A 26,223-nucleotide genomic window follows, 5' to 3' on the forward strand; every position below is an offset into this window, starting at 1 on the left:
TTTGTTAATATGATTGTGCATAGGTGACATGGTTGTTGTGTGTGTCCAGTTTGTTTCATTGTAGGAAGAGCATGCAGCCTTGACACATTCTTACTGGACATGTACATTCCTGGCAGAGGATTACTGAAGTGCATTTACACACTGGGAGAGCTTTTTCATTAATCTTCAGTGTCTGAGGGAGGAGGGGAATTAGCTTTTTTTCTGCTCCTGTCCAATAATCTTCTGTAAAACAGGGAAGCAGTAAGTAGACTGCTTGATGACTAAATAATTCTGGTGGTAGTATTAGCAGCTAGAAGCATCTCTTGATTACTTTGGCATATAGAGTTTTGCAGAAGTAGGCATAAAAAGTTCAAAGATACTGTGTTTGAGAAATACTCAAATTGTTAAATAAAATAATGTGAGCTTGCTGAGGCAGAATTACAGGACTAGTATTACAGGACTGTATTTTTGGCAGCGGGGAGGGGCTGTTGTTGTTAAATAGTAGTTCCGCTTCTTTGTATTTGCTTTTGTTGTCAATACACAAAAAGCTGCAGGCAGACCTTCAAAAACAACTGACACTGGGACAAACCTCAGAAGTCCCATGGCAGTTCTTTGACAACATCTGCACTTCACATAAAGCCAGCATGAAGTGCAAGTATAATTCTTTATGATGAAGAGCACCCACATTTTCAAAGGGATACTTCACCTATGCTATTAAACCTAATGCTTCAAAAGCATTAATACTTATATGCACTGTTCCTTTACAGATGTGAACTACATGAAGATTCATGTAATTTCTGTACTCAGCCATCACTAGAAAATAGCTTTATTTCTATAACAGTAAGGTTTTTTAGAACTGGTTTGTAAAATAAAATGGTGAAATTACTGTATCAACAATTTCCTTACAGTAAAAAGAAAAGTTTGAGCAATATGTATAAAAACAGAATTATATTTTAAAAATATTTGTAAGTCTGTAATTGCAGTGCTTCACACAGGGAATAGTAAATAAAGGAAAATGTGTAGAAATTATAAGTGTAGATCTAAATTAACAACACCTGGAATGTTTTGTTAATAAAGCAGTACACAGAATTATCAGAGAGAATGTGGAATCTCCTTTATGCAGTTATTTTTGCTTTGTGCATTTTTCTCTCTTTCTATGAACTAGACAAAGTGTAACTAAAGTCTAATAGACAATATAAACATTATGATTTCTGGAGATGATGGTGGCTTGTGAGAAGTTTAGGAATAATTCAGTGCTTTTGTCTAATGTGGAAGCAGTTTGACTTTAGGAACCAATAATGCACTTCATACTTACTAAAAGAAATCACAGAAACAGTGTCTAAAAGTGTGCTGAAACAGACACAGTAAGTGTGACTGCATTGTTGGAAATGAGCTGTGTCAGTAGTCGTTAGTTACTTAAAACAAGACCTCTGTGGCCAAGTTGTAGTCAAGTAAAATCCTTCACAAGTAGTAATTGAAAAGAGTAGACTAGGCTATGCCTGTTGAGTTTAACTACAGTACTGTCTACTTAATAATGGTATTTTATTGAAGAATGAAAGTGATGGTTATCAAGCAAAGCTTCTGAAGTTTGAATTTTCTGTTTTGATGGTTCCTTTTGTTTTCTCTTTGGGAAGTTTCTGCTTTAGGAGATATTTTCCAGCGTGTACCTTTGTAGTACATTGTTTCAAAGTAGAGTTTCTGTCATATTCCACATCTACTTTGATGCCACATTTTGAGCTGTCTCTCTTACTACTGTGTGAGTTCTCTCTCCTACCTTACAAATGGCGGGGTGGGGAGTTATTTACTATTCTTGTTCTATTCATTATTCTAAAATAACTTTTTTAGAATACATGGGATATAATTACAAGTTTTGTTTATAGATGGAAGTGGAGAGAGAGGTGAGAAGGATGCCAGCAAAATCACAACCTATCCACCAGGGGCTGTCCGCTTTGATTGTGAATTGCGAGCTGTACAAGTCAGCTGTGGATTTCACCATTCAGGTAAAAACAAATAATTCTATGTTAATTGTAGCATAGATTTTTTTTTTCTAGTGTGTCATACATGTTTTCACTGGTTTTTGGTTAATTTTCAATAAGTATGTATGTAGGAGTGTTAAAATAGAAAATGTTGGCAGTATCATTTTGTAGCCTACTAGACTTTCAGAGAATTGTAGAGCATTCTGAGTTGGAAGGGACCCACAAGGATCAAGTCCAACTCCTGGCCCTGCGCAGGACATTTCAAGAGTCACATCATATGCCTGAGACCATTGTCCAAATGCTTCCTGAACTCTGTCAGGCTTGGTGCTGAGAACACTTGCCTGGGAAGCCTGTTCCAGTACCCAACCACCAAGAACCTTTTCCTAATATCTAGCCTGAGCCTCCCCTGACACAGCTTCATGCTGTTTAATCACATTTAGGCTGAAGTAAGATCAACACCTGAATCCCCACATCACCTCCCTGATTCGAGCCATGAAAGTCAACTCACTGTCCTTCAGCAATGAAAAAGACTGTATGTATCATATCTTGAGTTACATCAGAGCTTGTAAGCAATTTTTGAGTCAGTTCAAAACATCTGCATAGCAGAGCTCTAGACCCGCGTAGAGGTGCAAACTGTAATGAGTTGTGGAATCTGACGTAGATTTCTTACTGTTTCGATAGGGATCATTAGCTGTGCTACTCAGAAAGGCTAATCAGCTCTAGTGCATTGCCATGTCACGTGCATATGTCAGAAAAATATCTTGTTGTTTTCCAGTGGTTTTGATGGAGAATGGTGATGTTTACACGTTTGGATATGGGCAGCATGGGCAACTTGGACATGGTGATGTTAATTCCAGGTGAGCTGGTAATTAAAGCATGTGACTGTGTATTCTATACTACTGCATAAGAAATGGCTCAGTTTCTGGTTCTCTGTAGATAGTTGATAACCTCTCGTTCTGAATTAACTCTGCATAATCCTCTGAATATAAATACAGTAACAGTACTCTTGTACTATGTACGTAATTTGTTCAATACATGAAGGCTTCTTTGCATAGTTATTACCATAGCTTTGATAACTGAGTTTGAAATGCTTTTCTCTTCAGTTCTCCTTACCTCTATGAGAATAACATTGAAGTCTCATTCAGATTTCATTATTTCTGTAAAATAGTACATGTGCAATAATGCAAATAGTATGATATCATAAACCTAGATTACCCTATCTCTGTTAAATCATTGATAACAGTTCAATTATGATAAAGTCTAATTTGGTTCATCATTAACGTCCAAAATTAAGTCATGAAACTTTGGTCTCAGCTGCATTTTGTAGTCACTTATTTTGGGCATTGGTTTATTTTGGGTTTTGGATGTGTGCTGTCTTTGTGGTCAATGGAAATAGAGAAGTCAACAGAGCATGGAGAGATATTTGACTAACAACCCACCATTATCTGCTTCAGGTATGCTCAGTAGCTCTGTAGACCTCATGGGCTTGATCTCCACAGACTACAGTGAGAGCATAAATAATTATAGATGTCTAATGTGCAGCTCAATTTCACCCTTGGTATCTCATCTTTAGAATCTTATCTGTTCATTAAAGTAAAAAAATGAGCGTCCTTCACTAAAAGGAGAAGTGATTAAGGTCTTTGGACGTGTAGATATACCACATAATGCATACAATGGGGATTTTGTGTAGTATGAATCTTTGAGACTTTTTGTGTGTCCAATAATGCTCAGTATCCTTATGTCAAAGGCATACGGAGTGGAGCATCCATGACCTCTCTTCAGTTCTGTTGTTCCTCTTGTGGCAGTGAGGTAAAAATTACTGAACATCTGTCCTCCTAATCTCTTTGGAGACTTCTAAACCATTTCTTTTTGTCGAGTTTCTTAAGAAATCTTCATCATCTTAAAACTTTCATTGGATTCACTGAGCCAAAGAGGGAGAGGAAAGAAAGAAAGGAATTATACTGGAAATGTTACCTTGTATTGACTGCTGTGCTTAATAATAGTCTCTAAACTGTTTATCCCTACTCAGTTTGCATTAGACTGGTGAATGCAATCTGTGTTTCTGCCTGTCGTAGGGTCATATCACAGACAAATACTTTGGTTTTCCTTCCTGCAAATTCTTGGATACTTGTTCCAAGCAACAACGTCTTTAGCTGGCAATTCAAGTTGCTGTTAGAATAAGGCCATTTTCTGTCTAAAAGACTGAAGAGATACAAACAGCAGTGGCATTTGTAATGGTAGCTTACTGTCACCTATTTCCAACTTCAAAGTCACTTGGCTTTTTGGAAGGCTTCAGAGCTATTTACTGTATATTTCAGTGTTTCAGATAGTAAACCCCACATTGCTTATTTAGACAGAAACTGTATGAAGGCCAAATGTAGTTTCAAGTGAGATCTTAGAAGAGAATATTACAAATCTTGTGCCAAAGGATAGTGCTTGACCAGAACTAGAAGCTGAGGAGGTACAACTGACTTGGCACTGGCCTTTGTATCGTTCTACATCAGACCCTAAAAGGTGTCTGAAAAAAAGCCTTGAAGAAATTTGGAGTATGTCCTATGCATGAGAACTGGCTATGGTACTATGTTGCTGTTTAGCACCATCATTCAAATCATAATTTCTTCATTGATGTACTTCTTTTTCCAGCTTTAAGTAGAGATCTCTCCTCTGTCCTCACAGTAAGGGATTCAGAGAAGGAAACAGGGAATCCTTATGCAGAGTTCCACCTCAGTTGGGATGCAGTGGTGCTCAGATGGCCAACTCCTGCCAGGTCAGTGGTATGTCAGTCATGCAGTGTGTCACATTGCCTGTATTGACCTCAGGAAGAGCATCATCTTCTGAATCCAGGAACTGATACTCTGCTGTGTTTCTGGGAGGGAGAGAGAGAGAGAGGAGGAAAAAAAAGGGAAGTAATATTTAGGCAGCCTAGCTAGTACATCTAAATAAGGGAGTCCTGAAAAGAAGAACTCTTAGGGAAAACGCAGGAACCCTTATTTTCATCAGAGGGAGCCATCTTCATTGACAGATGAAGCAATGATGTAAGTTCCTGGGCATCCATTGATAACTCATTCTTTCAGAGACTTTTGTCTTGCAGTGTAAAGATTTAGTAGTGAGTCTATATTTTTAAAAGCCTTGAAAATGCTTAAATATTTTGAATTCTGAACAGCTGTCCAGACGTGCCTTTCTGCTTAATTAAGGGCTAGACTGCTCAGGTTCTTCCTCCTACTGCAGTAGGAATGAGGTAGATTACAAGCCATATCATTATGCTGGAACCCTTTAATTAGTCTGTGTAGACTCGTTACTGTAAAATCCACAGTGGCAGGTGTTGATGAGCTATTCACTACGTGAAAGATTTGTCAGTCTTTACTTATATTCTCCTCAAATTAGCTGCTGGTGAATAGAAACTTAGTGGAAGCAAGAAATGCTTTGCAGTATCTAGTCTTGGTGAAAAATAGCATGTCTTGTATTCAGGTAAGCAAAGGCCTGTTTTTTGCTGATGCTTCCCTTCTGTTACTGTTCAAAATTTGCCTGCATTTTTTGGTACAAACTCTTTACTTCAGCACTACAGTAGCAAGCACGTGACCTGACAGTCAAGCCTCAGAAATGAAATGGCTGAAGTAAGATGATACAGAATTTTGCTTCTGAAGGTTCAACAATAACATAAAAGAAAACTGAACAGACCTTCCATAGATGATCAGCCTATCTTCCACTTGAAGACAAAGAATAGAGACTAAATCCTATTAATAACTCAAGGGGAAAAAAAGGTGTTCCATCATCTGTGTCTACTAACCATGTTTCGAGGTGCAGTTTCTGGTTATTTTATTCCAGTAGTGGAGTGCAGTTCCTGTTTACATATTTTCACCACATTTCCCGTTCCATCTAAAATGTAAAAATCTCCACTTTCTTTGTAACTCTATACTGTCCAACTCTGCTTGTTACTACTGGTTTCCTTTTATCCACTACCTGCTAACAGCCCACAGCGAACCTGTATTTACAGCACCATGCTCAGCTGCCCCAAGTGACATGTTATGGGACCTGGCAACCAGCTGTTGGCTGCATAAGTACCATGAACAGCGATTGTTTGTGCAGGATGAATTTTCAAAGACTGCATCTGCTCCTAGAAATGCTTACCCTTTGGGATGGGAGAGGGTTTCTGTGTGGACAGCCAAAATGCATCTGGACCGTCTCCAGGATTCTGAGTTACCTGACATTACATCTGCTGCTGATCATTCAGCAGTGTTATGTTTTCCCAAGAGATCTCTGGTTACTTCCTATAACGCTGTGGTTAGCGTTTTGTCATAACCTATGCCATATCCAGAAGTCAAGGATTCTGAGTTTGACATGTCCTTTCACTCCATCCCAGAGGAATGCTCCTTGCTTTCATTCAAATGGAGAAACCTTGGCTATTAAAATTTTATCCAAAGAGTTTCTCAGACTCTTCAGCATTTATTCTGAGCTTTCCTGTGTTGAATTTCAGAGGGATAGGGAAATACTCAATAGTATCACAGGTTTTAAATTCCATATACATCAGTCAAACTGACTTACTGTATTTTTCCAAATCTCTCCTCCTTTTATGAAGTGAAAATTAGTTTTCTGTAATTTAAGTTTATTGTGTAGTTAAGTAACTTAAGCACTTTTTTTTTCCTGTTCCTTTCTTTTTAATACACTGTAGTTGGCCATTACAAAAGCTATTTAAGAGGATAATGTATTTCATCTCTCTACATTAGTTACTTATTTGATTTTGCTCTGCTGCTGCCGAGTGACTGTCGTACACAGCATTCAGATAACATTAATGATAGATTTGATTGGAAAAACAGGTAAATAGTTATGGTGATAGTAGTTTTTAAGCATCAAATAGACGAACCATTCACTACTTTTCTTTCTTTTTTTTTTTTTTCACAAACATAAGATTGATAATTCCATGCCTGTAGTTACCATAATTTTGAGGGAAAGGGGAAAAATAAAAAATATTTAATAGAAGTATTTCCTTTTAGCAGGAATGCTTTTGGATAAGTTACTAGTTATGTTTTGTTTCTGTTTTGGTGCTTTTTTGAGCTTCTTTAAAGTTAATGAGAGACAAATGTAAACTTTCTTTTGTTTTTATAATGTTTCATCACTGATGTTGCTAAACTTTGCTCTGTCTGTATAATTAAACTGATGTCCAAGTCAGTGTGTCTGTAGACCAGCAAAGGCTTCTAAATTTGTGAATGTCATGTTGTGTATCCTCTACCTAATTTTATTCTGCCCTTCAGTCCCTCCATCTCCCCTAGTCATGCACAGAAAACTACATTCACCGCAAAGGAATAATTTCTTCCTGTATACCTGTGTTCCTCCTGCAGGTCATCAACTTATCTTCATGCTACATTCCACATTTCCATATGTTCACATTTTCCCATCTACCCTTTTCCTGCTGAGCTCATGATGCTTCCTCATACTTCCTTGACTTCTGTTTTACCTGCAATTCAGCCAAAATTAGAACATTCAGATGATCCATCTTTTTGCACATCAGCTGCTAAACAATTGCTAGGTAACTCTGGGCTGACACTTTTTTATTCCAGAACAAGACAACCTTTTCTTATTTTAGATTAGCCTACTTTTGAAAGGGTGTGTTTGAAAGTAAATTTAAATAGTGCTGTTATTTTCTGAGGTCAGAGTTTCCAAACAGAATTATTTGGGAATAACTTGTTCTTCAAATTCACAGTCTTTCTAACTCCACAATAAATTTTGAAGTCTAGGTAGACATTCATCCTGGGATTTTAAGGCTTGTAGGCTCCTGTTCATTTTATTTTATTTTAGTATCTCGTATTTTTTTACCTTTTGTACTCTTTCTCTTCTAAGTAATCAGTTCGTTTTCTTTCTTTGCTTCTTGAACTTCCTGTTGATTTTTCCCTTCATTTTTACTGGAATGGAAAATTTATTTTCTTATGCCTTTCTATATTTGGGAGACAAATGGATTAGACTTTTTCATATTTCTCTGGAAAATAGTTTGAAGAGGTTTGTTCTTTATTGAGTCTGACTTGGATGGGAGAGGGGCTGATGGGGGGGTAGGCCTTTATTTCTCTTATAATTCCCTACACAGTGATCTTGGGAGGCCTGCATCAATATTGTTTCTGGTGATTGTACTAGGGTACCAGCCACTTAAGGCTTCAATTGCTTCATAGTGTGAACAGGGTTTTTTTTTAAGTGCTTAACTGCTGTTTTCACAGCATGATTTTTTTTACTGCTACATTTTGTTGCAATATATTTTGTATACATACAAAAATACACACTCATATGTAATCCTACAATTATATATTAAATTAGTAATTTTTGTTCTATGCTAATTTCTGAGTTTAACTGAAGAGATGGTCCTCAATCTGTTTTCTTGTATCAAAAGAACATAAATGTAACTATCTGGTACAGCCTTTCAAATCTCTGTTCATTTAAAATGTAAGATGCCTCTTGACTCTAATTCGCTATGGTATGTGAATCTAGTGAATATATTTCAGAGTGATTGAAATACTTATAATACTAATGTATGTTTTAAATGTTGCATGAGCAGGTATTGATGCAGAATTAATCTATTTTTATATAGGGGATGTCCCACTTTGGTGCAAGCATTACCAGGTCCTAGTACACAAGTTACTGCTGGGAGCAACCATACAGCTATTCTCCTAATGGATGGCCAAGTTTTCACATTTGGAAGTTTCTCAGTAAGGAATTATTATTATTATTATTATTATTATTATTATTTAGTTATGGGAATAAGCTAATAGTTAATGTGTTGTTCAAAGACCTTTCAAGACTGCTTATACTTGCTCTTACAGAACTATGCATGACTCCTGTATGTCTTTTGTGCCTGTTTTGTTATGAAGTGTAGCCTCAAATGTTGTAGTGGTTAGAAAAAGCATGATAAAGGAATTCTTTGTGGTTTTTTATACATTTTAATGAAGATGGTGATTTAAAACTGGGTTATTTTATAAGGTGGACCAGTTTTCTCAAACTCTTACTGTTGCAAACTTGCTTGTGTTGCCTGTTCTGTTGCCTGTCGGTCTCCATGTGTTAGTAAAAATGGCCCTGGTTTCTTTCATAGAAGCAGCAGTGAGTTGCAGAGGTTATGCTAACACTTGAGGGGAGGAATTATTGTTCACTATAGCACTTCTTAACTCTAGTACTCTTTTGTATCCACATGGTGTATTATTTTCCCATGTCCATGTGGAATCCATTCTTATATTCACTAAATAAGCATTTAAACATTGTTTACTTCCCTTTGTGCCTCCTTGTCTTTGTAAATATGCCCCTCATTGCAATCTCTACAGAGTCATCTGTTGTTTGTACTTTCCCACTAATGTTTTTGCTGTTTTGGGTTTTTTTGCAAAAGCTAATAGATATTGAGTTATTTTTATATGTTTTAAAAACTAGGTATTGCCAACCACAACGCAACAGAAATTTTACTTTTTGAAATCTCTCTTTTTATCAAAAAAATAATTTAAAAAAGATGAAGACTGAAATTTTAGAAAGTCATGTTTTGAATTAAAAGTGAACCATAAGACAGCTCTGCAATTAAGCAGTCTTTTGTTGTTTTTTCAGACTTTAACCAAGAGCTTTGGTGTCAAAATTGACATGTTCTTGTCAAAACTGACATAGGCACATAAAAGTTTAAGGTTTGTCTTGCAGTGAAACTTGGCCTCTAAAAAACCAAATTCACTCTCAGGAATAGGATATAAAAGCCTGTTGGTTGACTGAGGGTCTTTTTCCTTTTTCTAAAATAAAGATAAATTCAGGCCATATTTAGACCACTTGTACTTTGTGTCTGGTTTTAATATTGTAATGCTTGAAAGTTTGCTGAAAGCTTCATAAAAACAAGACAAAATTAAAAGTAAATATATTATTGAAAATGTTTCTACTAAGTTTACTTACATACAGTGTTATGAAGAAAGAGAGATGAATAACATGCTGGACAGGATATTTGCTGTATACACGTTCTTTTCTATTTTAACTGTAGCATGCAATGCATTGCCTGTGCCTGAGCAGGGTAGATGGACTCTGAACAGGTTTATTGCAAAAGTTCTTTCTGTGTACTTAGGTACAGTATAAGAACTGTAACTAGTTGTACATAAAGATAAGGCCCCAGATGTCCAGATCAGGATGTTAATGAGCATGTGCAGAGGTACTTGCTGAGGCACTGTATGCTTTTTTAGCTCAAGTTTGACAGGCTTATTGATTTCTATGTACTTTTAAGAGATATTTGCTCTATGAAACTTACAGTCCTAATATGTTCAGAATTGAGTGTACTTAAGACTGTCTATATCTGAATATAATTTTTTTTCCTATTAATCCATTCCTTGTTTAGCCCTGAAGTTATTGAGATACTGAACACTATAGGAGAATAATGCTTTTATATTTCATTCTGAAGATGGAAAGGAAGGTTATCTTTTCAGTTCTGACATTTTGGGAGATTAAAATAAGTTGGGGAGTTTGAGTTGCATTTTAAAAAAGTTTACCAAAAACCTAACTAAATAGGGAGGAGTATACCTGTCAGTAACTTGTTCATTGAATTTAAATGTGTGACACTTCACTTAGATTAGCCATTACTTTTTGAAGGTAGTACTGTGGTAAGCTTTCTTCCAGATTACCAATTTTGTCTGATGAAACTATCGAAGTAACTTCGTCATCTTTGAGACTTACTGTCTCTTACTAATTCTTGCATTCTTTCTATAGAAAGGTCAGCTTGGTAGACCAATTCTGGATATGCCCTACTGGAATGCAAAACCAGCACCTATGCCTAATATAGGCTCCAAATATGGACGCAAAGCTACATGGATTGGAGCGAGTGGAGACCAGACTTTTCTCCGGATCGATGAAGCTCTTATTAATTCTCATGTGCTTGCTACATCAGAGATATTTGCAAGCAGGCATATAATAGGCAAGAACTGTTCTACAACATTTTAAATACTTATAGAAGTATTGGAGAATAATAGAGGAGCAACAAGTTAAAAATGTGACTGGAAGGAATGAAAATATTTTGGCTTTTGAGTTTTACTGTACATGATGATCCTAGCTTCTTTAGAGATCAATTTTATTAACAATAATAATAATGTAAAAGTCTAAAATTTGCTTGCATTTAAATCTTACTACCTTTTTTCTTTTGCTGTAGCATTATATCTGTTCTTCCCTGTTACATTACATGCATTTTCTGTGTATGAAGTGTTAATGACTTGAGTCTTCATGTTTGTTTGCTCTTTTTGCTCCATGATGTAGGTTTGGTACCAGCTTCAATATCAGAACCTCCCCCTTTTAAATGTCTTCTGATAAACAAAGTAGATGGCAGTTGCAAAACATTCAATGATTCTGAGCAGGAAGACCTTCAAGGTTCCGGTGTGTGTCTGGATCCTGTCTATGATGTTATTTGGAGGCAAGTGTGGATTATAGCTATTAAAGTAGTAGTATAGAAATCCTTTTTAAAATACTTGGGGAGGCTGGAGATTTGATGATAGTAGTCTTGTTTACATTTATTTCCCTAGTAAATGAAAAATAGTTTTTAATCTTTCATATATATTTTTCATGCTTTTGGATAATTTCCTCAAGTAAGCCCAAAACAAAAATCTTGTCTTGGCCACATTTTCAAAATTTCTCATCTTTTCTTTTTTGCCTCATTCTCATGCCAGTCTCATAATATTTACAACATCCCAATCTGTTCTCTTTATTTACTCCTTTTATTCCCCTTTCTCCATTTACTTAACACTTGACTGAAAAATTTTCTTGCCATGCTCATCTGCCACATGTCTGTGTCTTGAATTGTCATCCTTCTCTCAGGCATTAGTGGTTAAGACTTGAATAGGAGAAGTGTGGAGCAATAATAAAGGTCAAAATAAAGGTACTCATTTAGATGACATAGACAGACAAATAAATTGTGTTTATTTTACAGTCATTGGGGTAGAGTCTTTGAGCAGGTGTAGATTGTAAGCACTTGTTCCAAAACAGAATCATAAGATCCAGTTCTTCTATAATGTTTTAAAAGCTATGCTAGCCAGGATTTAGGAGAGAAACTTGAACTGTCGTCGAGTTTCAGTAATGAATCATATTTAAATTTTCTGAAGACAAAACAAGAATGATCAGTTAAGACTGAAACAGGAAAACAACTAGTCTGCATTCAGCTGGAAAAGGTGGTATCACAGATGTCGTCATCCAAAATTGAGATTCAAGAACACAATAGCCAAATAATGTTGAAGCATGCTTATTTTCTAGGCGTGTTTCTTTATGATATACGAAGTTCCTTGGATAGTTAAAGTTCTGCATTATGCACATCCCCAGAATTGTTTGAATCTCATTGTCTAGGTACCAGTTCCTATTGAAATTATGCTGAGATTAGAAATAAGAGTAGCACTTACAGTCCTTAAAACTCTGTATTTTCAGTGTGTTTTAACTCTCACTGAAAGACTCAAAAAGAGTCACCAAAATACTCATTGTGGAAAATTCGGTTATCAATGGCCATGGGAATGCAGCAAGTTTCATGGGAGCAAAGGTGATGATACTCAACTTGATCTAGCACAAGAAATGGTAATTCAGTTTAAGGAAGTTTAAAGTCACATGTTATTGTGCGTAAACATGAATTGAGGTATTTTATTGTCTTGCAATATTTTGGAGAGTGTAGAACTAAATCTGGAGCTTAAAAACTGAAGAGTGGATTGTGGGAGACTGTTTTAATATTTTCTATTGAACAAGAAGGGGATAATAAATAAATAAATCTTTAATCTAAAAAGAAGAGATACGTTAATGAATGTACCTATTAGTAGTCAAATATTTGGTATATTAATATTCCTGGACATTTTAATTCATGTCTGTTTAAGTGAGGGTTCAGTTTCTTGTACAGAGAAAACATTCGGATGACATAGATTTTAAAGATTTTCTTCACAGCTTTGTGACTTATTCTTTCAGTGAACTTCAAGTGCTTACATGATTTTGTGTGTGTGTATAAACTTGAACATTGCTAACTTGTTGATATCCTGAGTATTTATGGTATCCTATAATACTTTTAGTTAAAACTATTTGTTTCCCTATTAGATTTTCAGAACCATGTACCAAGTGCAAATTCCTTTTGTGCTTATTCAGAACACTCCCATAGGCCTATGTCTTCTAACTCTTTCTTCCTTTTACATGATGGTTTCAAAGATTTCGTTTTCTTCATTTTCTTTTTCTCTGTGTTAATTTATACTATAGAAAGTCTTGAAAAAGACTTCCCTTGTTTATGCTGCCCTTTTATGCTGCCCTTTTCTATAATCCCTTAAAAACTCATGAGGCGATGTTACCCATTTAAAAAAGCCCAAACAAAACATGTTGGATTTTTCAAGATTTTTTTACTCTTATTTGAAGGTAAGCCTTTTACTTTCACTTGGCATCTTTATAATTTTTTTGCACATCTGCCATTTAGTACATTTAGTACTTTGCTAGTTACTTCATATTTCTTACTAAATAATAGTAACTTTTTTAACATTTATTAGCTTTGAGAAGTGTCACCATTTTCTGAAATTTGTAAACCCACAATATGACTGTTTGACTTAAATAGAGTAAGAATGTTTTTGTGTCTTTCCATGTGCTGGAGTGTTAAACTCTTAAAGTTTATATGTATTTGGTGTAATGATGTTCAGTTTTAAGAGTTAGTACCAGCAGATCTACATTTTACATTAAATAGCTTATGAAATTTAATTATTGTTTATTTTTTGTGGGTTTTTCAGTAGTTTTAAGGTTTTTTTCATTCTGCTTTTTTCTTGCTCTAGGTTTCGACCAAATGCTAGGGAACTCTGGAGTTACAATGCAGTAGTTGCTGATTCTAGACTTCCATCAGCTCCAGACATTCAATCCCGGTGTAGTATTTTGAGTCCAGAACTTGCTCTACCAACAGGTTCCAAAGCTCTAACCACCAGATCTCATGCAGCTTTGCACATTCTAGGTATACATTTATACTTGATGAGTCAAAAGCTTCGATGAAATAAAATGATGTAACTAAATGTTATAAATGTAATAAATTAATTGTAGTCTAACAACTTTGACTTTTTTTCAGTTAAAATTTTACTTCATAATTAAAAATATACTTTGTAGTTCTCACCATTGCTTTTAACACTTACAAGCTGGCTGATAAGCATTAATGTTATCAAAATAGTTATCTTCTGCCATCTTAATGTTAGAGGGTTTTAGAGTTCTGGTGGTACCTGCTCTTAAAGTTCAGCATAAAAAAGTAAGAAACCTTCCTAGGTGGTTTTTTTGGAGAGTCTGCAGAATGAAGTTAGTACTCTAAACTTAGACTCTCAAAAAAACCTCCAAAAAACCAGCCAAACCCACCATAAAAAAGTACTCTTCATTAAGTTACTTTTATTTTAAAGTAAATGTGTTATCTAATATTAAAATATACTCTTTGCAGTTTTGTCTAATGAGTCACTAAGAGTAATATGGTTTCCTTTTGTAGTCTAAAAAGCCTACCAAAACAGAAATTAATTCCACTGTCCTAGTGTGGAAACTGGTCATATGCAGCATACCCAGTGCTTCAGAGCACAGTTTTAGAATTGAATTTAGCTCACTTGTTCACTGATTGTGATGAGTCATCATTTCGTTGACCTGCTCCCTTTACTGTGTGTTAGAGATGTGATAACTTTTAACTTGAACATTACTTTTTTGTGTCTCAGAGTAAGGCATGTTAGGTATCCCATGTATGAAACAAATTTTATGAAGATATAAGTCTGTCCATAATTCAGTTACTACTTCAACTCTTTTTGGGTAATAGAGTAAGTGTAAAAAGGAAAAAAAAATGTTGCTGACAACTTATATGCCCCTGTAAAAGTTGCAAAGCAGGTTTAATCATATTTGTTTGTTATTCTGGAGAATAAATAAATTTATTGTTAGTAGCAAACCTTGAGATTCAGCAACAATGACCCTTGGCCTAATCAAAACTAAAAAGATTTTCAGTAACGTATGTGTGATTTGGAGACAAAACAGGTTTCTTTGATCTTCCTTATTAATACTAATTTCCATTTCACTGATTATAATCAACAGGGAGAATTTTTTAGTCCTTTTTTCTTTTGCTTCCTTACAGGTTGTCTTGATACTTTGGCTGCTATGCAGGACTTAAAAATGGGTGTAGCAAATACGGAAGAAGAGACTCAAGCAGTAATGAAAGTTTATTCTAAAGAAGACTATAGTGTTGTTAACAGATTTGAAAGTATGTACACACTAAAATTTTATAGCACAAGCTGATCAGGCTTGCAGAACAAAAGACCAAGATTGACTATATTTTTATTGGTTTTTTTTTTTTTTCTGCAGGTCATGGAGGAGGCTGGGGTTATTCAGCCCACTCAGTAGAAGCTATCCGTTTCTGTGCTGATACAGATATTTTGTTAGGTGGTCTTGGTCTTTTTGGTGGTAGAGGTGAATACACTGCTAAAATAAAGGTAGGATTTTTGATTTTTGTTTTAAACAATGTTATATCTCAAAATCAGAACTTTAGAAATGCCGTCTAAAACCATGATTAATTTTATTTCTTGATGAATGAGTGGTTTATTATTTATGAAAAACATTATGCAGATACAGTGGGTGAAGTAGAGAGCTGAGAATTACTATTATTAATTGTCATGAATTGGCCCCTTCTCACCTTCACTAAATGCTATGCCATTTTAGAGGTGTCTTGAGAAGGTATGTCAGTGAGCCTGATGGTTCTGTGATCTGTTGATACAAAGCTCAGAGGTCTACCTGCAGAAAACTGATATTGTGGGCTTCAGGTTAAAATCACATTCTATGTAAACAAGTGGGGAACTGTTTCTCAAAAGCAGAAATACAGTACTTAGCAGTAGCCATTGCCTCCCATTGTCCCCAGTACTTCTTTCTCAGACTGGAAGAGGATCTATATAAGATGTATAAGTGCATTTCAATCTGTGATGCAAAACTTGCACATTCTGCACCACTTTGCTTTTTTTGGATGCTCTGCATTTGCCTTGCTTGCAAGATTTAGGGAGTTCCTCCACTTGAAAATATATTTGGACCTAAGGCTGGGAGGTCAGAGTCAATTGCTGTTTCTTAAGAGTTAATGCCTGACTTCCAGATGGGAATTTGCCTGTCAGTGATCGTAAATAGCAGTGATTTTTGGGAAGGGTAAAGAAGAGTAGTATGAAGTTTCCAGAATGCCAGACAGGAAAAAGTGACATTATGAGGTTTCTAACACCTAAGACATAACTGGACCTTTTTTCTTACTTCACCAGTTATTTGAATTGGGTCCAGATGGGGGAGACCATGAGACTGATGGAGACCTTCTTGCTGAGACAGATGTCTTAGCATATGATTGTGCTGCTAGGTAAGATGTTTACCTTACCTACTCTGCCTATGTCTTGATCTTTATTTTTGCGTTCTTCATACACATTTTAGTATCACTTTAAATATCCTGAGAGATGACCTACATCATTAGAATTTTGTAACAAGTGACAGAAAACTTACACTAAAAAGTGTGTTGGGGGAAGTAGTAAAACCAAATACCTCATCAAAGTGTTATGTTATTTAAATTAAAAGAAGAAAATTAATCTCACTTTTCATCTTGTATAAATCCAAGTCAAATTCCATATTCCTCTGAGATAAGACAAAATGTTGCAGCAGCTTTTTTGCATAGTTCTATCAAAAGGATGCTTTCAAGCATAAATTGGTATTTGCATTAAAGTACTCATCATTAAGCTTACTTCAGTAAAGAATTGTCATAACCAAAAGAAGAGTTACTTCAACTCATTAGAATACAACAGCTATTGCTTGAAAGGTTTTGTGCATATGGATGGGGTTAGCTATGTTGTAGCTGCTTTTTCATTTTCTGTTATGACATAATTTCAATTCAAACAATGTGATTATTTTTGTCATATTTAATCTTATATATCAATCCCCTAAATATATGTTTTTTATATTCCTTTCCTTAATATTCATTGTAATTACTAAGAATTTTTGTATAAGCTCTTGTAATTTACAGAAATATTCTGAAATTGAATTAATACTAAGTAATTAATACCTTAAAACTAATACTTTACTTGTAGTATTTCATAGTAAATTAATTGGTTTTGTTAGTTTAACTTTAATTCTTCTTGCTCTAATTTGATATCTGATTGTTTAACTGTGAAAGATCAAGCTAGACTTAGGCATTTATGGGTCCTTCTGAATTACTATTTTTTAATTTCTATGATATTTTTCAATTATTTTTGAGCTTTTTATATAAACAGATATGATATTAATAACCCAATTCCATTACTTTTCAATTTTCTTTTATAAACAGAGTGTAACTTCTAAAAAAATTATTTAGAAACTAATTCACATATAATTTTTTTCAAAATTTACTTCTTCCAGAGAGAAATACGCAATGATGTTCGATGAACCAGTACTTCTACAAGCTGGCTGGTGGTATGTAGCGTGGGCAAGAGTGTCAGGACCTAGCAGTGATTGTGGATCTCATGGACAGGCCTCTATTACTACAGATGATGGGTATACTTTTTTCTGCATTTTTTAATGCAAAAGAATAGCTCTAATATGACTTGAATAATAATTGAATTATTTCTCTTTCAGTGTTGTATTTCAGTTTAAAAGTTCCAAGAAATCAAATAATGGTACAGATGTTAATGCAGGGCAGATTCCGCAGTTACTATACAGGTAATGATTTGACTTCTATTCAGAACAATTTATTGACATGTTTTTTAAATGGAAACACAGAAGTTGTTAAAGTAACTATGTTTCATGAAAACATTATTGTATTAAGCTAAGGAAATCAGTGTCTGAAAAAATTATGCAAAAAATTAGTGTCCTTAAGAGAAGTGACACATCTATTACGCTAACATTTACTATTTTGATATTTTTCTTGCAGTCATTCTACGTGATTTACAGGACTTTAATTTACATCTGTAGAACCTCATGGTTTCATACAACATGATTAGTATTTTTTACTAGTTGGAAAGTACTGTATTCAGTAGCCCTGAATAGAGAAGGAACAGTGTACTATCGACAGGTGATTTTGATGAAAAAGAATGCAAAGCCAACAATCAGCTGTGCTTTACAATAAGTTACTATAGACTTGTAGACATTCACATGATAAATGTTATTTAACTCTCTTTTAAAAAGCAAGAACTCTCTCACTGGAGTGATAGTATATTTTACAGATTTCCTCAGATACATATAAGACCTAATTCTTATATTCTGTGTGTATGTGTGTATGTATTTCCTCTCCTCCACCCACCCACACCTTGACTCTGAAACTTGGAATTTCTTCATACCAGTTCTCTTGTTATGTCCTTTCTAAGCATGTCCTTTTCAGGGTCCCTTCTCAGAACACGTCACTTCTGCCTGTAAGCTTTCTGTCTGTAGACCCCTGTCTCTCCAAGTGAAGGTTTCATTTTGACTGATGCACATGAAGTCCTGGGATGACATATTAATCATTTGGGTGATTTCTGTGGAGAGATGACTGTAGCTTTGAGGCCTCTGAAGGAAAGATATGACTTAAGAGCATTGAGTGGCACAGAAGGGAAGATGCTGTAGTAATAGATGCTGCCTGTATTTTTAACCTCCACTTATATTTTACTTCCACAGAACTAGTGTTCTTTAGGGAGTAACATTTCTAGTTTTGATTTCATATGAAGAAATACAGTAAATACTTGAAATACTTTCATGTAATTAAATCTCAACCTTTTTTCAGTTATCACAGTACTGCCAGTTGAACAGAATTCAAGATATTTGGTTATTGGTCTAGGATGATTAGGAACTAGAGGAAATTGTGCTTAAATCGAACATTTTTGGATAGTTACAAAACTTGTTTTGTCATTTCTTTTTGTTCCACTTCAACAATACAAACAGTAAAAACTCGAAAGAGTAGAAAAACAAACAAACCCAAACCTAAAGTCTACTAAAAGAAAAAACTGGAGATTTCAAGTTAGTTCTAAAATTCTTCTTCCAGATTGCCAACAAGTGATGGCAGTGCTTCCAAAGGAAAACAGCAAACCAGTGAACCCGTACATATTTTAAAGAGATCTTTTGCCAGAACTGTCTCAGTGGTGAGTACTATCAAAAATCTTCTGTGGTTCCAGCAAGTTCAGTCATGGTTAGAAAACTGAAAAATGTGTATGTAGAAATAATGATTTTTTTTTTCTCTTTGATTTATCACGCAGAAGGCAGGTACACTGATATGTAAAATACATAATTTTTTTTACTTTTTCTGAAGATTTCAGGTGTACACCTAAATTTAAGCTACACTTGGTATTGACCTGACGATGAGAGCCTAGAAATGTGTTTATTTACAAGGTTGAACTGCTTAGTTTTGTGGTTTTCAAGGACAGGGGAGGTGTAGGGTGTGTGAATTTGGATGGAGTTCATTCTTACTGGTAGTATTCAAAGTACAAGCCTTACTTCCTGCTAAAAATCAATATTATCAGCTTTTTAGAATTTGAGTGTGCTTTACTGCTCTCTTACATGGCATTTAGATTACTGGCATTAATTAGTCACTGGTTAGATTTATCTTCCTCTTGGATTCATTCCAATATACATTGAGGATCAGGTAGCATTTAATTGAACTTTGATAAACTGAGATAAGGAGTATTCATAGGCACAGTGAACTGCAACTATTAATAGGAGGTAGTCTGCAGCTCCTCTCATACAGGGAGGTTAGTCTAACTCTGAGAATAATACTGTATTTGAAATGCAGTATTATTCAGGATAAGGCCAACTCTGTGTTTTTGAAATACAGTCTCTTCCTTATCTGTTAAAAGCAATGATTATTTTAATTTTCATCCTGGTTTATATTTTATACTACGTTACACATACTGTGAGTATTCTCCATGTCCCATTAAAGTTACTGACTTTGTGTCTGTGCAGGTTTGCTTCACCTTGCACTAAAGTTATTGGACAGTCATAGTCCAGTTTTCTGAATCAGAGTGCTTTCTTTCATTTATGTGTTCACCATCTGTTCAGTGTTCTCTCTTGATCAGGATTATCTTCTCCTGTTCAGGTTTCTTCTGGAAATGTATTATCTATGTGATTTGCATTTTTAGTAATCATACTATCAACGTGTTAATAGCTACTCTTAATATATGTTTGCTTAAAAATATTTGCACTGAGCTATGAACTCCTGTGGCTTTCAATACTTCACATTTTATCCTCTGTGTTCATTATCTCGTTGCTGTTACCCTCACCATAGATACAAACAGTATCAGAGGAGAGTTTTGACTTTCTGGAGCATTATGCATTTTATATCTGACTTTGAACAGTCAGTTTGATTGTTGCAACTTGAAGATGTTCAATACCAAATACTTGTATTTTGCTTTCTGAGATACAACTTCATGAAATTATTGAGCAGACATAATGGTAGAAACAAAACTTCTTAAATCCTCCAATTTCTTGTGGACTATCATGTACTTCTGTTTAGCTTTCAGGTACTGTAAATGTTACGTAGTTGCCATGATCCTGAAGATCATAACTGTTTAAAGTGAGGACAACCCTGATAAGTCTTCACTTTATAACAAGAATGTATTTTGTCAAAAGTAGGTACTGCACTATTATGCAGATGAAGCACGTAAAATTTACTGAAAAATCTCTATTGCGGGTGAATACAAGCAGTTGTTAATTCTTAAATAAGTGAGAGCATCATAACATCATATTATAGCATATGTTATAAATAGCTTTTGTCACGGTATTACAGTGAAGTGTCTGCTACATTCTCAGTGCTTTTTTTTATTCTCAAGCAAAATAGGATTTGTGTGTTGCATGATAGATATGTATAGACATAAATATGTTTTCATAATGAATGTGCGTATAGATGCTATTTACTTTTTTTGTGGAACTGGTGCTGAGAGGACATTTCTTGTTTTTTAACACAAAATCTGTCTTTGGTATCCTTCATACTCTGAAATAGGAGTGCTTTGAATCTTTACTGAGCATTCTTCACTGGAGTTGGACAACACTGGTGCTGGGAGTTGAGGAACTTCGTGGACTTAAAGGTTTCCAATACACTGCTACTCTTTTGGATTTAGAAAGGTTGCGTTTTGTGGGCACATGCTGCCTGAGATTGCTGAGGGTCTACACCTGTGAAATATATCCAATATCAGGTATTTCTCTTAGTTAATTTGATTCATATTTATCAGCAAATATTATTCTACAGGATACTTAAAATATGATCTAAGTATTAATGTAGGATATACTATAATATGAAATACAGATGGTTTTATTGAAGCAATTAAGAAACTAGCTGTCAGACATGGGATATCTTCAATTATCTGCATAACCAAATGTCCAATACCGCTTTTACACTACAACTGATGTGTATTTTAAAGTCAGTTTCTTGTTTGACTTGTCAGTTGAGTTCTTTTGGACTACTTGTACCTTCCGTTTTTTCTCATGTCTTTACATAGTGTCTGCTTTGGAGGTGAGCACAATTTAAATTTGAAAGATGTATCTGTTTTTCATGCCTCTAGTTTGATAATACTCAGATTAAAACACAGCATATATAATGACAGGCCAGAAAAGTGGGAGTTTCTGCTCTTCAGGGCTTTCTGATATGGTTTAACAACCTTCACTGTTTCACTTTTGAAATCAACTCCTCTGAATGTAGATACATCAGTGTTGCTAAATTCCAGTTGTTTTATTTGCATGTAAAATGTGCATTTTAATATGAAAATGTTTCAGTTACTGTAAACTTAATTCTTTTCTTTGTGTAACCTTCTAGCTTCAGCTAAGGCAGTTGTGGAAGAAACGAGCAAACTAGCAGATTGCATTGGAAAAACTAGGACCCTGTTGAGAAAAATTTTATCTGAAGGAGTTGATCATTGCATGGTGAAGTTGGACAATGATCCACAAGGATATCTCAGTCAGCCACTCAGTCTTTTAGAAGCGGTTCTTCAGGAATGCCATAATACATTCACAGCTTGCTTTCATTCGTTTTATCCAACACCAGCTCTCCAGTGGGCATGTCTTTGTGACTTGTTGAACTGTTTGGACCAGGTACATTAAAATAGCACAAGTAAATATTGCAGTTTAGCTTGACCTTTGCTGAAATTGAAGCTAAGCAGCAATTAAAACTTTTATTACTTTTTTTCTTTTATTTTGGTTTGTAACTTGAGTTCTGCTTTGGTTTGGGGGTTTTTTTGGTGTTCTTTTTTTTTTTTTTTGTAATCAGGTATTAGTTTTCTTTGTTGTTTGGTGGTTTTTGAGTGTCCAAGTTCAACAAGAGCCCAGGAACTTAGTCTTCCTTAGCTTTAAGATTCTCTCTGGGACAATGAAGAAAATTTTTGGTGCTGGTATCTGTCAGTACCTGCTTTTTCAGTGTTGAGGCCATGCCTTGTATGTGCTTATTGTCAGTGCCTGTTGCTTAAGAGCATAGGTGTAGTATTTTTTTCACAAATACTTGAATAATTCCTCATGATTAAATGTTACAACAGTGCTCTGATCCAGCTATGTGCATGAGAAGCAGCTGACAATATTATTCTGTAAATAACAACTTTCCAAGTATCTTGCTTAATGTCAATGAGCATTCCACATCTTAATGGTGTAGTTGCTTTCATTGTTTGCAGTGAGATGAAAACGGTTTGCTGCTTTGCATGAAAATTCATTTATCATATACAATTTCAAGGAAGATTCTTTTCTTTAGTGTATTAGTCTAATTAAAGTGTTTGGTTAATTGTAAGAAATGCTTTGTCTTCAAAGGACACTATAATTTGAAAAGTAATATTAAATGTTGTTTTTTTTTTAAATACACCAACCAAGAAATATTAATTACTCCACTTTTAAAAATCTAAATGCAAACTTATGAGAGAAGGTAATGTAAAATTCATAGGAAAGCTTTCTCTAAACTCTTTCTATAATTACGATAAGCTGGAAAGTTCCTTTCAAAAGTTTCCCTCTTGTTTACTTGCAGTGCAGTGATTCCATTCTGTTACTATCTGTTTATGTTTTTAGGACATCCAGGAAGCAAACTTCAAAACCTCCAGCAGTCGACTTCTTGCTGCAGTTATGTCTGCTCTCTGCCATACTTCAGTGAAGCTGACCTCTATCTTTCCCATTGCGTATGACGGAGAGGCGTTGCTGCGATCAATGGTTAAACAAGTCAGCACTGAGAATGACTCTGCTCTGGCCCATCGTTTTCCTCTTTTGGTTGCGCACATGGAAAAACTCAGTCAGGTCAGGATGTATTCTAAAAATTTAATGACAGCTTCTACTTTGCAACAAAAAGCAGTTTTACAAGTGGAAGATGAATTTGCCTGTTCTCTTTCTAAAAGGCTTATGTCAGAAACTTCTTTTTTCCAATTTTCATCTTTTTATCTGAAATATTCCAGTTCTTTTTTTTGGAGAATGTCCGTTCTTATTTTGGAATATTAATTTGGAAGAAATATATTTTAGAGTTATATTCTGTTGCATAGTGTTTTGTGCCACAGTTTTTCAACTTTTTCATATTATCACAAGGAGGAACATGTTGATAGGTTTGGAAGAGTTAACACAGCTTTGGTAATAAAAAATCATTTGTCAAAACTGGAATTTCTAAAGGAGTCAACAAAGGAGGCCCAGCTCATATAGTTCTAGCAAAGTTTCCTAATCAAGGCTCTTGAATACTGTATTTTTGCAGTTCTGTTATTCTAGAATTGATTTACAGAAATGGAAAGGGTTAAGATGAAAATCAATTATATGGGATTACTAAATAATGATATTTCCTTTTAGAAGACAAAAGGGGTAAGATGGTATGAAATGATGAATGATGCAGGAAGGGTAAATAAATGATAGTTGTTGAGCCTACCAATACCAAAATTTTGAGCAAACACAGACCTTAGCAAAGATAAGTTCAGAAGTTTGCTGCTCTGTTCTCCAGCTTAACCACATATTTTATAAAAATCTCCTGTAGGCCATTATTATGCTAAAAGCTTCCATGGATTTGGAAAACACCTTCATAAATTAATGAAGAATAAAAACACCAAATACTGTTAAATGCAAATATAGTATTTATGTCTTCGATACAGCTGCCTCTTAACTGCTAAAGATGGAAAGTGTTCTGTGCAGGTGTCTGTGCAGATTTGCTTCACCTAATTGTCTTCCATATGTTCACTACTTGCATAGTTTTGAGAGACAAAATGGTGAGGAAAACAGACCTTAGTTTTTCATCAGTAGAGCTGATTTTATTTTTCCTCATCAGAAATTATTTTCAGTGTGGATAACTGTTACAAGAAACAGTGGATGTCACTGCTAGTTAGAATGCACATGTAAAGAACAACTGGTTTTGTAAGCATCCCACCACTGGTTTTCTCTTAACCTGCTTGCATAGAAAATTGTTTTTGCTAACACCAAAACCCAAAAGCTTTTGAGTTTCTTTTTTAGACAATGTAGAAGAAAATTATATGAATAGTTCCATAGATAGCTATATATCCACTGTGTTCTAATGTATGCTTATAAAGCCATTAGGCTTTATAGGCTGTAAAGCAAAACTCTCTCCTGGGAAGAATACCTACATAGGATTTCTCTCCAATTCAATAAACAAAGTGGTCACTACCTCATTCAGGAAATTAAAAATATCAGTTCTTTTGACAAGGGAATACATACTATCATAGGTTTGAGACTTTTTAATTTTGTTTTTTTCACCCTTTAGACATTTCTTATCTTCATGAAGTCACAGATTTTTCAATTACCTAATGCTTATAATATGTGAAAGTCTTTGTCTCTTTTTTTTTTTTTTTAATAATAACAATGTCATTTTTCATTGTTTTTTTTTTCATACTACAGAGCGAAGAAAATGTTTCAGGGATGACAAGCTTTCGGGAAGTGCTGGAAAAGATGTTGGTCATTGTTGTTCTGCCAGTGCGGAACAGCCTAAGAAGAGAAAATGAACTTTTCTCTTCACATCTGGTTTCCAATACCTGTGGATTGCTTGCTAGTATTGTGAGTGAGCTTACGGCATCAGCGTTAGGATCTGAGGTAAAGCTGCTATAAAATCATTGCTAGAAATCTTTCAGGACAAGTACATTATGAATGTGATACAGGCTGTTACAGGTATTTTGTAGGTGTGCAGATAGTTCAAAGATGCTGGAATTCTCAGTGCTCAGTAGCTCGGATATTTTGCATAAATTAAAAGCATGTATTCGCTGTATTAAGGAAGTATTGTTGATAAATAACTATTTATACAGAATTTTGCAGATTGTTTACAAAACGGCAAATTTTTTCTGAGTGCTTATCTTTTTGCCTGCATATCTGTGCATGTATCCAATCAAATATCCTTTTATGAGGCTGTAGCTTTGTTATATGATGGAAAATTATTTGATTTTCTTAAAGGAGTGTCACTGTCTCTGGACTATCAAAAGGTTTTTGTCAGAAAAAGAACTAAACTTTCCATAACATCTTGACTGAAAATGTTTTTACCATAATGTTATTATCTTTATCTGTCCTCTTCTTGACTGCACCTAAGGAGAAATACCCAACTCTTCTTTTAGCACAGTTAATCTATATTTTTTGCTAATTCATCCTATAAGATATATATTTAAATACTTTTAAAAAATTAATCAGATTCGTAATTATTCCTATTTAATTTCTAATTACCAGAAATACTTTCTTTTTAGTCAGTATTGACTAGAAGGCTCAGTAGTGGCATATTCTAAAATTCATGAATTGAGTTTTTAAAATTTACCCAGTTGAAAATCTGGTAATTTAATTCACTTAAACTTTGCTTTATTAAAGTTTTCTAATGTTTAGCAGTTAATATTTTCTGACACCTGTATTTAACTTTCTTCAGGTTGATGGGCTGAACTCTCTCCATTCTGTCAAATCCACTCCAAACCGATTCACTAAAACAAGTCAGGGAAGAAGCTGGAATACTGGGAATGGATCCCCTGATGCAATATGTTTCTCTGTTGACAAACCTGGTATTGTTGTAGTAGGATTTTCTGTTTACGGTGGAGGAGGAATTCATGAATATGAGTTGGAGGTATTAGTTGATGATGTAAGTATTGCATTTGAGAAAATATTTGAAGTAAAGTAACCTCAGAGTTATTTATAGTATGTTTTGTAGTGGAATTCTGTAATCTTCTTGTACAATCTAGACTACTGCTAAAATGGTGAACTGGTAGTACAGTTTTTTGGTTTGCTTGTGGTGGAGATTTCTGTTTTATCGCAAGCTGCTTACTGTATCTAGTAGGGTTCTTGTCTTGGTCATTGTTGTGAACTCTTACTTCATTACTTCTTACAACAAATAATGTTTGAAGTAAAGTTGGCTTTTCCCTTTCTGGAGATAAGTATAAATTAGTAGCAGTTACCTCTCTGCAAAAAC

General features: G+C 34.8%; 1 protein-coding gene across 13 annotated transcripts in view; it reads left to right on the forward strand.

Moving 5' to 3' along the window:
- MYCBP2 (MYC binding protein 2, E3 ubiquitin protein ligase) overlaps positions 1-26,223 on the forward strand; it is a 177,824-nt gene that overhangs the window by 66,045 nt on the left and 85,556 nt on the right. For 11 of the 13 annotated variants that reach the window (XM_027894283.1, XM_027894284.1, XM_027894291.1 and 8 more), the window contains 17 exons: positions 1,860-1,979; positions 2,731-2,812; positions 8,527-8,644; positions 10,653-10,857; positions 11,193-11,346; positions 13,709-13,881; positions 15,019-15,144; positions 15,246-15,373; positions 16,178-16,269; positions 17,295-17,429; positions 17,511-17,594; positions 18,889-18,985; positions 20,839-21,031; positions 21,649-21,923; positions 22,878-23,099; positions 24,687-24,878; positions 25,690-25,896. In XM_027894283.1, coding sequence (XP_027750084.1) covers positions 1,860-1,979; positions 2,731-2,812; positions 8,527-8,644; positions 10,653-10,857; positions 11,193-11,346; positions 13,709-13,881; positions 15,019-15,144; positions 15,246-15,373; positions 16,178-16,269; positions 17,295-17,429; positions 17,511-17,594; positions 18,889-18,985; positions 20,839-21,031; positions 21,649-21,923; positions 22,878-23,099; positions 24,687-24,878; positions 25,690-25,896 — 2,603 coding nt within the window. Of the gene's footprint in view, positions 1-1,859; positions 1,980-2,730; positions 2,813-4,598; positions 4,723-8,526; positions 8,645-10,652; positions 10,858-11,192; positions 11,347-13,708; positions 13,882-15,018; positions 15,145-15,245; positions 15,374-16,177; positions 16,270-17,294; positions 17,430-17,510; positions 17,595-18,888; positions 18,986-20,838; positions 21,032-21,648; positions 21,924-22,877; positions 23,100-24,686; positions 24,879-25,689; positions 25,897-26,223 lie in introns of those variants that run through there. The other 2 variants (XM_027894296.1, XM_027894297.1) reach the window with 2 other exon arrangements.

The sequence above is a fragment of the Empidonax traillii genome, unplaced genomic scaffold, assembly GCF_003031625.1.
Source record: "Empidonax traillii isolate 1590-97213 ecotype Southwest subspecies unplaced genomic scaffold, ASM303162v1 scaffold423:size1405600, whole genome shotgun sequence".
In the NCBI taxonomy this organism is placed as follows: domain Eukaryota; kingdom Metazoa; phylum Chordata; class Aves; order Passeriformes; family Tyrannidae; genus Empidonax; species Empidonax traillii.